General features: G+C 46.7%; 1 protein-coding gene across 1 annotated transcript in view; it reads left to right on the top strand.

The window, feature by feature from the left end:
* The first annotated feature begins 14,157 nt into the window (after positions 1-14,157).
* Positions 14,158-15,434, top strand: part of CPN1 (carboxypeptidase N subunit 1) — a 35,539-nt gene continuing 34,262 nt past the window's right edge. Inside the window, exon 1 of the mRNA XM_056120781.1 lies at positions 14,158-14,623. Within this exon, the coding sequence (XP_055976756.1) occupies positions 14,401-14,623 (223 nt within the window). The 5' untranslated portion in view covers positions 14,158-14,400. The remainder of the gene's footprint in view (positions 14,624-15,434) is intronic.

Here is a 15,434-nt window from a genome sequence, read left to right as displayed (position 1 = left end):
CAAGAGGTGGTAACCACCCAAATGTTCACTGATGCCTATGGGGATAAATTATATGTGTTACACACACACACATACATACATACACACACACACACACACCCCAGAGCTTTATTGAACCTTTAAAAGGAAGTCTGGACGGCTGTGACGATGCTACAGCGTGGAGTAAGTTCAAGGACATGAAGCTAAGTGAGGTCAGGCCAATATAAAGGGACAGTGTTGCTGCTTTCCCTTAGGTGGGGTCTTGAGAATGATCTGATCTGCAGGCATGGGCAGGAGCATGGGGGTGCGGGCCAGGGCAGGCAACGAGAGTTGCTGTTGACAGAGAATAGAGTTTCTGAGCAGGAAGCTGGTAGGAGTCCGGAGACGGTGGTGCTGAGCTCACTTCACGTGTCTGCATGCCAGGATGGTATTCATGTCAAGACTGATCTGCCAGCCTTGCCTGCTGTCATATTCTCCTCCACTGCTTCTGACAAGAGTTTTTAATTTGCCAGCAAGGTCCCCAGACCTGGGAAGCAGAATCAGTAGGATCAAGGGAGTCTGGATGGAAGAGGAGACACGCACTGGGGAGCCTGGGTTAAGTGGCACGCTACAAGAACTCAACACTGAGGCAGGCGGGGAACCAAGGGCTGATGACTCAGGGAGCACTGGCTTGAATTCAGTGACTTTGGGAAACAGCAAGTTGTTGAGGACGGGGAACTGAGAAGGAAAGGAAAGATCATTGAAATAATGCCGGGGCTTAACAATCCTAAAAAGACAAATAACGGAGCCAGAGAGATAGTCCAGCAGCCAGGGTGCTTGCATTGCACGTTCTGACCTGGGTTTGAGCTTGCTGAGGTCTGAACCCTCACAGACCCCTCTCTGCAGAGGAGCTGTTGGTACCCTCTCCTGTTGCCACCCCAGTCCACACGCGTTCAAGTTTTGCTGCACTCCTTGTTTTTTGTTTTTTTTTTAATTTTTTATTGAATCACCATGAGATACAGTTACAAAACTTTCATGTTTGAGTTTCAGTCATACAGTGGTCAAACACCAACCCTCCACCAGTGCACGTTCTCCACCACCAATGTCCCCACTATACCCCACCCCCCTTTCCAGCCCTCCCTCTGCCTCTATGACAGACAATTTTCCCCATATTCTCTACTTTTGGGCATTATGGTTTGCAATACAGATACTGAGAGGCTATCACATTTGGTTCTTTATCTGATTTCAGCACACATCTCCCATCCTTTACGATTCCTCAACCATCATGATCCCTTCTCTATTCCAGCTGCCTTCTCCCCCAGCTCATGAGGCAGGCTTCTGACTATGGAACAATATTCCTGGCCCTTGTCTCTACTGTCCTTGGGTGTCAGTATCATATTATGTTAATTTATATTCCACAAATGAGTGCAGTCATTCTATGTCTGTCCCTCTCTTATTCATTTCACTTAGCATGATACTCTCCATGACTGTCCACTTATAAGCAAATTTCATGACTTCATCTTTCCTCACAGCTGCATAGTATTCCATTGTGTAGATGTACCAAAGTTTCTTTAACCAGTCGTCTGTACTTGGGCACTTGGGTTGTTTCCAGATTCTGACTATTGTGAACACTGCTGCTGCACTCCTTGTAGGCCAGTTATTGCTTCCCTTACCTTGTCCTCCCTGTGCCTCCGGGTTTCATGGTAGAAGACCAGGCTTCATCACTAATCAAGATTTGTGGTTCTGTTTCTCTAGTATGAGATTTGCGGGTGTGGATTTTGCTTATACTTTTTACTGAAATATTGTGTTTATCTGAATATAAGATGCCATTTTTTTTTGCTTTTTTGGGTCATACCCAGCAATGCACAGGGGTTACTCCTGGCTCATGCACTCAGGAATTACCCCCAGCAGTGCTCGGGGGACCATATGGGGTACTGGGAATCAAACCTGGGTCGTCCACATGCAAGGCAAACGCCCTACCGCTGTGCTATCACTCCAGCCCCAAGATGCCATCTGTTTTGACACATTTCAGGACTGAAGAGACAGTACAAGAGTTAAGGCACCTGCCTTGCATGTGGTTGACTTCACTTCAATCTCCAGCATGACATATAATCCCAAAAGCAACCCTGGGGTGACCCTTGAGCACAGAGCCACAAGTAAGCCCTGAGCACTGCTGGGTATCGCCCCCAAACTAAAAAGAGAACACCAAACAAAGACACATCCCAGCTACAGAGGCGTCGGTCTGTGAAATAGGGCACGGAAGTAGGTCCAGTGGAGGGACATGTGTCTGGCACGTACAAAGCCCTGACTTTGATCCCCAGCACCACTGGGAGTGGTCCTGGTGGCACCTGGGTATCACTGTCGCACAGCAGGTGGAGTCCTGCTGAGAATGAGCTTGGGCCTCTGAGCACTGCTAGGTGGGACCCCAAAACCAAATTTAAAAAAAAGGTTTAAATTGAAATTGATCTTGAAGTTGAAAATCTCAAATTGAAAATTAAGTGAGAAGCACCTTAGAGCCGGTGGCCATGGCCACCCTTTCCCCACAGCATTTGGAGCCCTAGCCTGTGACTGGTTAGTCCCTGGCCACTGAGAGTCTGAGGGAGGAGGCCTTTCATCCCAGAGGATCAGAGCATTATAGGCAGGTTCCTGCTTTCCAGCCCGGAAGCCTTGCGATCCGTGACATGCCCTATCAGTAAACACGCGTCACGTTCGCTTTTTCCCAGCTCAGGAAGACCCACTTTGCTCCTAATGAAAAGGTTGACCCAGGCACAGACTATTGACAAATGAGGCAACCCGGGTACACAAAAGGATTCAGAGTCCATGCCAGGCCTGCTGGCCATTGGCCGGAGTGTAGTCTGGGTCAACATGTCATGGAACTGGTGACCGTCCCGCTGGGCAGGCTGAGTGGGGGCATGTGGTGGAATGGGGTCCCCGAAATTCCACTTGGTCACTTTCTGCCCTCTTCTAAAGTTAATACAATGGAAAGGCAGAAGAGAGAGTTCATTACTAATTACTGGTCTTCAAGCATTTAATATTTTTTATATGACAAGAAGAGAGTTGGGGATTATAACCCAGAAACAAAAATATCATGTCTGAACATGAAAACCATATACTAATTTTTATTCGTTGTTTTTTTTGGGGGGAGGGGCTTCCCAGACTGCTGGGGGCCACCAGGACTACCATAGGGTGCTCCTAGCATGAGGCTTTGTGGTGCGAGGGACTGCAGCTAGGCCTTGTACTAGGCATGAACTCTCACCCTTTGAGCTCTCCCCTGCCCCGAGGGACTGTATATTTTCACCCAGAAAGGACAACAAAACCCCACAACTCTACCATCATGCTCTGGCTGGGAGAAGTATGCACAGAGATAGCAGAGAGGGAAACTGAGATTAGAGCAGGGGGAAATGGTAGAAAGGCTTAGAGAGAAGGATGCCTGAATTTTGAAATACAAATGAGAATCTACCAGCCTTCAAGTGAACAGAAAAGAAATGTCCCAAACCTGTTCCCAGTCCTCCCCGCTGGCTCCATGCTCAGGGATCTCTCCTGGTGATGCTTAAGGGACCTACGAGGTGCCTGAGTCAGGCATGTTTAAGGCTAGCATCCTATCTGATGTACTGTCTCTGGGGGCCAACATCAGACTTAGAGCTTGTTTGTGTTGGCAGAAGGATGGAGGTGTGCTTTGGCCAAGAGGGGAGAGGTGTGCAGTGTCAGACCCTGGCAGTTTTTGCTCATGAGGAGAGAAGCTCAGACTGAATGGGGATGGGTAGAGACTGGAATTGGACCTGCACAGTGAATGTGTGGTTTGCTTTGGACGAATGTCCCCCAGGCTGCCTTGTGGACCCGTGTGCTGGTTTTGAGTTTGCTGGATGAGGGCAGGAGCCCCACAGGAAGGCAGGCAGGGGCTTTGCTGCAGCTGTGCAGAGCCCGGGATCTTGTGTTGAGGTGGGGGGTGCAGGGGGCAAGGGAGCCGAGGGGCTTGGCGTGTAATCAGCAGAGCCCATGAAAGGAAGAATTCAGGATGGCATCCAGGGTTTTTGACCTGGGCAACAGGTGGTGCCCTTTCTCAAGAGGAGGGGCGATGGGGGCAGACAAGCCACACAGGGTTTAAAACAGGTGCCATGGGAGCATTCCATAAGAAAATAGGAAGTACAGCTCACAGACACACAGCAGTTTAGGTAAAACGACTGGAAAGTGAGAAGGGGCTGGGGCTGATGATGGTGGGGCAGATTGAGCTGTCAGGAGGAGCTGCCAGAGGACCCCAGTTGGATGCCCAGCACCCTGGGATCCCCTGAGCCTCCTTGCCCCCAAATAAGTTCTAGAGAGCATGGAAAAGTTATAGAGGCAAGTCCAGGATTTCTGTGAGATCTGTTTCTAAAGGTAAGCGATTCCTTTCTATTTATTGAGGTGGGTGGGGGTGATGCACTCCTGGAGTGCTCAGGGGCTCCTAGCTCTCTGCTCAGGAGCAGTACATGGTGCTGGGGTTTTGAACCGGGGTTGGTGGGATGTTACCCCACGGACTATCTCTTTAGCCCCCTAATTTAGTTTTCTTTCAACTGTTTTTTATTCTGTTAGATAAAAGAAATTTTAGTGGGGAAGGAAGGAAGGAAGGAAGGAAGGAAGGAAGGAAGGAAGGAAGGAAGAGAGGGAGGGAGGGAGAGAGGGAGGGAGGGAAGGAAAAAAGGAAGAAAGGAAGGAAGGAAGGATAGAGGGAACAAGGGAGGATGGAGGGAGGGAGGGAGGGGAGGGAACAAGGGAGGGAGGAGGGAAAAATGTTATATGCATACTTCACACTACATCTTTGTAGAGAAAACTCAAGTAAAGGGTGAGAGAATAACAATGGGTTGCAGAGGGTTGGCTTAGGTGGGAAACTCTGAACAGAACTTAAAAGCGGTCGTAATTGATCATACACTTAAATAAAACAAAGAGAAAAGAAAGAAGCAATCCATTACTGACTTTTTTCCCCTTTAGAATCATTAATTGCCAACTACTCTTCCATTTTATTTTGCAGATTTTTTTTATAAATACAATTAGTTTCTTTCATTTTCCTTCAATTTCTCTTTCAATTTTTCAACTTTTGGGCCACAGCCATTGTTGCTGTAGGACTTACTTGGGGCTTAATGTTTGAGGGTTGTTTCTGGTCTCAAGGGACCGTGTGGTGCTGGGAATTGAACCCAGACCTCCAGAATACGAAGCCTGCGCTCCAGCCCATTGAACCATCTCTCTGGCCCTCAATGTCTTTTTTCTTAATCATAAACTTCACGAATCATGACCATCCTGTTATTCGTCGATTGCCTCGAGCAGGCCCCAGTAACATCTCCTTCATCCTAGCCCTGAGATTTTTAAGAAAGTGCTATATTCAAGGCTCTGTAGGAGAATGAGACCCATCATTGTTACTGGTATTTGGCATATTGGGTACGCCACGGGGAGTTTGCCAGACTCTGCCGTGTGGGCAGGTAACATTCGGTAGCCTGCCAGTTTGTCCAAAGTAGGAATGAGATAATAAGATGTCATAATAAGATGTCACCTGGCCGCGCGGTTCCGGGAGCTGGTTTTTATAGTCTCTGAGTCTTGGCCATTGATGGGATTACACGGCGCCAGGGGGCCAGTTGGTGGGTGTGATCCCCGCCTACTGGAATTCGGAGGATCTGTGTGGAAGATGCTCAGCCCCGATCCGAGTAGGCTTGGAGATCTCAGTCCCGGGACCCGCTTGCCTTTGTTCCTCTGCCGGTACCTTCAGGTGTGCGGAGAGTGGTCTCAGCATGGTGGTGGCTGATCCTGGAGGTCTTTGGCTGCTGGAGCCCTGGTCGGGGTGGGGAGGAAAGCTCAACCCACTCCCCTCCAACGGGCCCTGGCGAGGACAGCCAGGCACGGGGGCATGAGAGGTGTAGAATCATAAACTTAAGTAATATAAAAGGAAGAGCTGAGCCAGAGAGAGAGTACAATAAGTAAGGCACTTGCCTTGCATGTGGCTGACCCAGCTTCTACCCCCAGCAGGAGTATGTTCCTCCAAAGTTCAGCAGGAGTGATCCCTGAATGCAGAGTCAGGAGTAAGCTCTGAGCACGGCCTGGTGTGACAAAATAATAATAATAATAATAATAATAATAATAATAATAATAATAACACTGTAGCACTGTCCTCCCGTTATTTATCGATTTGCTCGAGCGGGCCCAATAACATTGTGAGACTTGTTACTGTGTTTGGCATATTGAATACGTCACGGAGAGCTTGCCAGGCTTTGCCATGTGGGCGAGATACTCTCTGTAGCTTGCCGGGCTTTCTGAGAGGAGCGGGGGAATTGAACCTGGGTCGGCTGAGTAGGCTGCATGCAAGGCAAACGCCCTACCCGCTGTGCTATGGCTCCAGCCCAATAATAATAATAATAATAATAATAATAATAATAATAATAATGGGAAGTGTCATGCAAAAATGTAAAAGAAGAAATTTCCAGAAAGGGAAAACAATAAGTGTCAAGGGACAAAAACAAACTTGGGATGTTCCAGGAATAAAAAGCCCATTCTAGGACCAGAGAGATGGCTCCAATCCAGTGAAGTTTGCTTTCCATGCGGTAGTCCTGGCTTGTTCCCAGGAGCAACTCTCGAGCACCCCCACCCCCATCCCTTTAATTAAAAAAAAAAGACATTGTAACAGTTTCTCACTGGACTTTTGTGTTCATTGTAAGAATTTAAAATTTTGGGCCTGAACTATAGTACAAGCAGGGAGGGAATTTGCCTTGCATATGGCTGACCTGGGTTCGATCCCTGGCATCCCATATGGTCCCCTGAGCACCCCCAGGAGTAATTCCTCAATGCAGAGCCAGGAATAACCCCTGAGCATCGCTGTGTGACCCCAAAAGCCTAAAAAAAATTAAAATTTTATTCTTAGGATGGGAAACTTTATTCTCAGGTGGGAATTCTGAGTGTGAAAATAATTTGACTGAATATTTTAGAAACACTTGGCTACTGTGTAGAGAAGAGGGAAGTGGAAAAAATGGAAGAGGGAAGAACATTTAGGAAGGATGTTCCCATTATCCAGGGAAGAAATGCAGAATTTCTGGAGACAGGGTGGCCAGGGTCAAGGAGAGAGAAGGCCAGGCTTGCAGGGCTGTCACAGCAGCGTCTGTAGAGCTTGCAGTGTGGGGGTGAGATGCAGCCATGGACAGTGAGTGAGTCCCAGGTTTGGGTGTGAGCAAGTAGGTCAGTCATGGTCCTAGTGACCAATGTGGGGAAGTAAGAGAGGGAAGGACCAGAAGACCATTCCTTGCAGTATAGTTACCATATTACATATATTATTATAAATAGTTATTATGTTGGGGCTGGAGCAATAGTACAATGGGCAGGACATGCAGCTGACCCAGGTTCAATTTCTCCACCCCTCTCGGAGAGCCCAGCAAGCTACCGAGAGTATCCCGCCTGCACAGCAGAGCCTGGTAAGCTCCCTGTGGCGTATTCGCTATGCCAAAAACAGTAACAACAAGTCTCACAATGGAGACATTACTGGTGCCTGCTCGAGCAAATCGATGAACAACGGGAGGACAGTGCTACAGTTATTATATTATCATGTATTACATCTTATAATTGTTATTTTATTATTTAATTATAGATGTTAGCATATATGATAGATTACAATCCCTTATAATCTATTCCTTACAATAGAGTCATTCCAGTAGGATTGATTTTCACCAATTGACAACAGTGATTCTTCTGAGCTGATTTCACTCAGTATGGACCTAGTATCTTATTTTTGCTCAAGAGACCTCCTAAACAGTGCTCAGGGACTTGGACCCAAGGGCCACTCCCTATGACATTTAGTTACCAGGGACAGGTTTGGTTAGAGAACCTGAGGGAAGGGCCTGGGACCCCTCCCCCCAGGCTACCCTGATGGTGTTTGAGAGCCTCCAAAGCTACACGCAGGATGCTTGGGGGGAGGGGGGATTTGAACCAGGTTAGGCACATGCGCCCTAACCCCTGCCCTCTCCATAGTTCCTAGGATTTTACTTTTATGCATGAACTATTCTGTGTTGTCTGCATGTTTGTAACTAACAAGTTTCCTTGTTATGAATACATATGGAGTCATCTTGCAAAGGAACTGTTCAGGTCACCTTAAGAATGGGAAGCCATGTAAATGAGAATAAGCATTTGATTAAATTGTATTAAAGGGTTTTGTTTTCCTTGTTTACAGTGATTAAAATCATAGAGCAGTCACAAATTGGCTCTTACTGATTTATTTTCTGATCATTCTAATTACCGTTTCTTAAAGTTTTGTTGGAACAAGTAAAAATAAGGAGAAGAAGAAGAAAAAAAAAGATGAGGGAGCCAGATTGGAGGCAGATTTCAGGGTGTCAGTGGATGAAGCCACAAGGCATTTTGGTGTTTATAAAATGAGAGCGCCCTGGTGTCAGTCAGAAAGCAGGTTTCATCTTTAGGTTTCCCGCTGTTATGTGAGCTGAGAAAATTGGCTGGATTTTGAGGCATTGGCATAGGTGTTCATGAGAAAGAGCAGTAGCTAAAAATAAAACAAAAGACACATCTCTAAGGTCCAGAGGGATCACACAGGGCCTGTGTTTGCTGCTCCCTGAGCCCCATTAGAATGGGAAAGAGATAAATGCTCTGCCCATGAGTGCCTCATCCCTCATCGGGAGAGGAGGCCATTAAACATAAACAGACAATTAACTCTGTGCTATAAATGCTTTAAACTCTCCAAGTGCTTTAATAACGAGTAGATGCTGTCTTCAACATGACACGATATGTAATAATGTATAATATCAATTAAGTGCTTTAATAGCAAACAGGTGCCAATAAGAAGGGCAAGGTGAAAAGGGAAAGGAACTGGGATTAAGTACTAGCCAATAAAGTTAATTGGCCTTCCTAGAGATTATCTTCTACCAGAAGATAACAAACATGAAAGCACACACACACACACACACACACACACACACACACACACACACACACACGGTAAATTACAGAGAGCTAAGCCAAATGCTCTTGATGGAAATAATCAAGAGATAAAACTGAGCAGGACCAGGGTTGCCTCTGTGGGTGGTGGGAGGGTTCAGACTATTGTGCTGAGATCAGAAGCAGCAAAGGAGCTGAGTGACAGCCTTTCCAGGCAGAGAGGATTGGAAAGGGTTTGACTTTCCTTATCCTGTTTGGCCAAGTTCCACTGGCCCTTTGTTCTCAGAACACTGAAAACCCATGCATCTCTCAAAGAACTGTAGGTAATTTGAGTCAACATGCATGCCCGACAGCAGATGCTGGACTCTTCATTTATCGGTAGGTTCAGCCAGTTAGGGTGCATTCAGCATGGAGACAGCTCTACCAAAATTCAGAATTACTGCAGGAGAGAAAGAAAATGTAAAATTAAGATTACAATGTGTGTTGGGAAGTTCAGGCACTTTCTGTCTGTAGATTTACTCTGCAGGGCCATCTGCATCAATGAAATCATACAAAAGTTTTTTTTTTAATGTCAGCTTTTTCTTTCTTTTTTTGGGGGGAGGGGGTGCGATCACACCTGGCGATGCACAGGGGTTACTCCTGGTCCTGCACTCAGGAATTACTCCTGGTGGTGCTTGGGGGGACCATATAGGGTGCTGGGGATAGAACCTGGGTCAGTCATGTGCAAGGCAAATGCCCTACTTGCTCCAGCCCCCATTAAATGATAACTTTTTCTCATAGAATGGGGTATTTTTTCTTCTTTGGTGCTTGGGCCACAACTGATGGTGCTCAGGCTTACTCCTGGCTCTGTGCTCAGGACCTGGTGGTGCTTGGGGACAGTATGGGGTACTGGGGGTCAAACTGCAAAGCAAGTCTCTACCTGCTGTACTATAGCTACAGCCCCTAGCATAGGGTTTTTAAAGGGCATACATGCTGTGGTGTGTAATAAAATTTTTTTTTCTTCTGATTGAAAAGGGATTTAGGGACAGTGGTGGGGGTGGATATTGGCACTTTGGTGGTGAGGATGGTACTGTTACACTGTATACCTACAATATAAATGTTAATACTCTTAGAAACTATGTTAGCTCGATAATAAATAAGAACTCCAATTACAAAACATTCTTATTACTTTTTATTATTGAATTGTGTTAAATTATGTGAGTAGTCACTGTCACTGTCACTGTCCTCCTATTGTTCATTGATTTGCTCAAGAGGGCCCAGTAACATTGTGAGACTTGTTACTGTGTTTGGCATATCGAAATTGTCATGGGAAGCTTGCCAGGCTTTGCCATGCGGGCGAGATACTCTCGGTGGCTTGCTGGGCTCTCCAAGAGGGGTGGAGGAATCAAACTCTGGTTGGTCATGTTGGCTGTGTGCAAGGAAAATGTTCTACCTGCTGTGCTATCGCTCCAGCCCCATGTGAGCAGATAACATTTAATTTACAAAGCAGTTGGGGGGATTTGGTAAGTTTCTATTTTTGGACTATTTGAAAAATGTCCCCACAGCAGAGCCTGGCAAGCTACCCATGGCGTATTCAATATGCCAAAAACAGTAACAATAATGGGTCTCATTCCCCTGACCCTGAAAGAGCCTTCAATACGGCAGCATTGGGAAAGATGAGTAAGGAGAGGCTACTAAAATCTCAGGGCTGGGAGGAATGGAGACATTACTGATGCTCCCTTGAGTAAATCAATGAACAACGGATGGCAGTGATACAGTGATATATAGTGATGCAGTGATGAACAATGCTACTGTGAGTGTTCTGTGGGCAATTTTTTTATGAGTGTAATTGTTGAGTTATGTGATAAATTTATGGCTAATGTGTGGAAGGACTGTACTTAACTCTTTGGCTCTTTTTTCAAGCATCCTCATGAAATATAGTTTATTATTAAATTCACTTTGAAAATCATTTAATTCAATGAATTTTAGTATACTTACAGTCTTGCAATCACCAGCTCCACTACAATCTAATTGTAGGACACATCTGTTACCCTAAGAGGCAATTTTGTGCCCATTTATTTCTCCCTACATTTTTACTCCTAGCTTTAATCTACTTCCTGTCTCTCTCTATTTGCCTTTTCTAAATATGTAAGAAATGATATTCTGTAATATGTAGTCTTTGTTTATGATCTTTCACTGGCAACATTTTTTGGGGGTCACACCCAGTGATGCACAGGGTTATTCCTGGCTCTGCACTCAGGAATTACTCCTGGTGGTGCTTGGGGGACATATGGGATGCTGGGAATCAAAACCAGGTTGGCCATATACTAGGCAAATGCCCTACCCCCTATACTATCGCTCCAGGCCCTCATTGATAACTTTTATATTATTATTTAAATTGGATGAGACTGGAGCACATCTGGTGGTCCTTAGGACTTACTCTGGTTCTATTCAGGGATTCGTCATCGATTGCCTCGAGCAGGCCCCAGTAACGTCTCCTTCGTCCTAACCCTGAGACTTTTTAAAAAAGTGCCATATTCAAGGTTCTTTCAGAGTTAGGAGAATGAGACCCTTCATTGTTACTGGTATTTGGCATATTGGGTACGCCACGTGGAGTTTGCCAGACTCTACTGTGTGGGCAGGTTACCTTTGGTAGCCTGCCAGTTTGTCCAAAGTAGGAATGAGATGATAAGATGTTGCACGGCCGTGCACTTCCGGGAGCTGGGTTTTATAGTCTCTGAGTCTTGGCCGTTGATGGGATTACACGGCACCAGGGGGCCAGTTGGTGGATGTGACCCCTGCCTACTGGAATTTGGAGGAATCTGGGTGGAGCATCCTCCACCCATTTATTGATATAGTCACTTGATCACTTGATCACTTGACTTCCCGTTAATCGTCGATTTGCTCGAGCGGGTGCCAGTAACTTCTCCATTTGTCCCTGTCGCATGCTAGTGTAGCCCAGTGGCGTCTGTATGCTCAGGGACTATTCTTGGCAATGTTCAATGGACCATATGGGGTACGAGGAATGAAACCAGAGTTGGAAATTTGCAAAGCAAGTATTTTAACTCCTGTACTAACTCTCCAGTACCCTGAGCAAAATATTTTAAAAGTTCATCCCCATTGTACATTGCATCATTACTTTATTTATTTTTATTGTACAGATTATGACATGTTTTGTCTACAAATTCCTCAGTTAATGGAATCGAGATTGTTTTAACCTTTTATACAGTACTATATGCAACATTTCATGTACAAGTTTTTGTGTGGACACATGTTTGTTTTTCTCTTGGATAATCAACTGCCAGTTCAATTGCCAACTAATTATATTGTTAGTATATACTCAGTAAGTGATTTTTTTTTGCTTTTTTTCAGGTCACACCTGGCAATGCACTCAGGAATTACTCCTGGCAGTGCTCAGGGGACCATATGGGTTGCTGGGAATCGAACCCAGTTTGGCCGCATGCAAAGCAAATACCCTACCCGCTGTGCTATCACTCCAGCCCTCTCAGTAAGTGATTTTGGAGAAAGAATAGAGTCAGGGGTGATAGCACAGTAGGTAGGGCAATTGTCTTGCATGCGGTAGACTCGGGTTCAATTCCCAGTGTTCCATATGGTCCCTTGAGCCTGCCAGAAGTGGTCTATGAGCACAGAGCCAGGAGTAAGCCCTGAGCACCTCTGGTTATGACCCAAAAACCAAAAGAAATAGTAGAGCCAGTAAGAAAGATAGTTCACAGACTCTGCATGGGAGAGGCCCAGTTCTCATCTCCAGCTCAGCATGGTTTGCTGAGCACTTCAGAGTGACTTCTGAGCACAGAACTAGGAGTAGCCCCCAAACTCTGCCAGATGTAGCCTCTGAACATTCTTCACCTACCAAAAGAAACAGCAGAACTATTTTTCAAATAGTTGTTACTTTAGAACCATCAACAGTTAAAAAAAAGTTTGGCCCATATATAGCTGTGCTGTACTCAGGGCTTTTTCCTGGCTCTGTGCTCAGGGACCACTAATGGTGGTGCTTGGAGACCATATATAGTGCTGAGGATTAAGCCCAGGCTGGCCACAAGCACCTTACCTGCTGTACTATCTATCTGACTCCTCAAGTTGCATTTCCCAAATAACTAGTGATGCTTAATTCCTTTAAAACATTCATAGTTGGGGCTGGAGTGAAATACAGCTGATAGGGCATCTGCCTTGTCTTCTGTCAACCCACATTCAATCCACAGCATCCCGTGTGGTTCTCTGATAACTGCCAGGAGTAATTCCTGAGTGCAGAACCAGGTATACAATTGGCATGACCCAAAAAATCAAAACAAAAAACAAATGAATAAACGAATAAAAATATTTATAGATATACTTAGGAGAAACGTCTATCCAAAGAAATCGATCCCACTTTTATTTGGGTTCTTATGTGAGGCTGAAGTGGAGCCATGACAGGCTCCACTTTAAGACCAAAACTCAGCAGGCCTAAGTTTCAGTTTCCCGTACCAGAAAGTCCCGACTTCTCAGAAAACAATATCATCCTAGGCAGATAAAACACCCTGTGGCACCAGCCTATCGGAGTAGGGGACATGGGCAGTAGTGCCCAACCAAATAGAGGGCCTAGGGAGTAGAGTCATGAGACCGGACAGGAACCAAGAATTGGAAACATAATGTTGGTCCCTGAAGTCATGGGAAGGACAGGGACCAGAAATGGAACGATATTGCCAGTTCCTAGAAAAAATGATGTTATGTAACCAAACCCTATAGAAGCTGCTTAGAATTCAGAGTCAGGGTCTTTGTCAAGACTACACTGCCTTGGATGAGACTTGGACCCTGGCTTGAGCTAGCAGTAAAGGGGCCTTGCATTTGCAGCCTTGTGTCTGGTCTGGTCAATGTGCGAGCAAAACTCCCTTCCCGGGACATAACTCTTAGTCACCTAATCATTGTGTCTTAAGAATGACTGATGTGTCCTGGATATATGATCAGATACTGAGTTTGCATCTCTCATCTGATTGCTTATCTTTTCATTTTCTCATGGCATCTGTTGAAAGTTTTGAGGAGGAAAGGGGATAGACTGAACTGTGCTCCAGAAAGATCGTCTCTGGGCCGAGTGAGAGCCTCATAGAGCTATACTTCAGGATTCGCCCTTAAAGCGAAATCGAGGGACCTCGCACAGGCAAAACTTCTCAAAATTCTCTGGGAATCAAAGGGTTATAAGCAGCTATTTATTGAAGCTTGTTTACCGTTCCGTTAATCAGTAAACCAGAATCAGGGAAACGACCCAATCTGGGGAAGAGCAAAACCCGTCCCAAAGATTTTCCTGATTAGACGAGGCAGAGTAGGGGGGTCGGGGTTGGGGTGGGGGGAGCCGAGTGGCGATTGTAGAGTTACAGAAATCATTTCCCGCGTCCGAGAAGACAGCCGTGGACGTCCTGCCCCCGGACCTGTCACCTGGGTGTTCGTGGGCAGGAGCCCAGGGAGAGCTGGTGTCCACCCCCAACCCGCCTTGGGTTTTGCCTGGCGCAGGGGCCTGGGCTGGAGGGAGAGGCACCGGGGCCCACTGCGCCGTGTCCGGGGAAAGGCCCAGCAGGAACGATGTCAGACCAGCTCTCGCTCTTCCTCCGCCTCCTCCTGCTCTGCAAGTTGGCGGCCCCCATGACCTTCAAGCACCACCGCTACGGTGACCTGGTGGGAACCCTGTACGAGGTGCACAACGCGTGCCGCTCCATCACTCGGTTGTACAGCATCGGCAGCAGCGTGCAGGGGAGGCAGCTCTACGTGCTGGAATTCAGCGACCACCCGGGCCTCCACGAGCAGCGTAAGTAGCCACCCCCGCGGCCGCCCAGGCGCTGCGTGGGCAGGACCCGCCCTTCCCAGCCGGGTCATGGGGTGCTTTCCAGGAGGCCTGCTCGCCTTCAGCCCACCAACGAGCGCCTCTTCCTCAGCTGTGCCACCTCCTGAGTCCTTGCGCGGATCCCGTCTCTGGGGAGCTGCACCCCCAAGGCAAGGCTCCGACCCCTTCCTCCTATTCCGGGTCTGCTTGCTCCAGACCTCTACGTGCCCTCTACCTTCCCATGGTGCTTCGTCTCCCTGGATAAGGCTCTGTCTGCCTGTCTGTCTGTGTCCACTGTCTCAGGAGCAGACATTGGGACAATGGGCCCTTCTAGCTCTGCTGGGTTTGGGGTTCACCGGGTGAGGGTGGCAGGTGATGGTGCAGTATGATAGAGAAGGCCCTGGGTCTGTTTTTCTTCCTCGAATTATCTCTGTTAGTTTGTTTCTGTTATAAAGGAGATGTATGTTTGGATGAAAATGAGAAATTCAGATCCAGCAGGAAAAGTTGAAACTCACCTATACTCCTATCAATGAACATTGCTAACATACTCCGGTATGTTTTTCCAGACTTTTCCCTAAGCAAAATCGTTTCTTTTCTTTTCTTTTTTCTTTTCTTTTCTTTTTTTAGGGGGACTTTTTTTTTAGTTCACTGGGTGATGCTCAGGGGTTACTTCTGGCTCTGCACTACAGAACTACTCTTGGCCGTGCTTGGGTGACCATAAGGGATGCTTGGGATCAAAACCAGATTGGCTGCATGCAAGGCAAATGCCTTACCCGCTGTACTATTTTCTTTGTTC

This window comes from Sorex fumeus, unplaced genomic scaffold (genome assembly GCF_029834395.1).
Source record: "Sorex fumeus unplaced genomic scaffold, SorFum_2.1 ptg000043l, whole genome shotgun sequence".
NCBI classification, from domain to species: Eukaryota; Metazoa; Chordata; class Mammalia; order Eulipotyphla; family Soricidae; genus Sorex; species Sorex fumeus.
The sequence above is the reverse complement of the archived record's forward strand: the minus strand, read 5'-3'. Positions and strand labels throughout refer to the sequence as shown.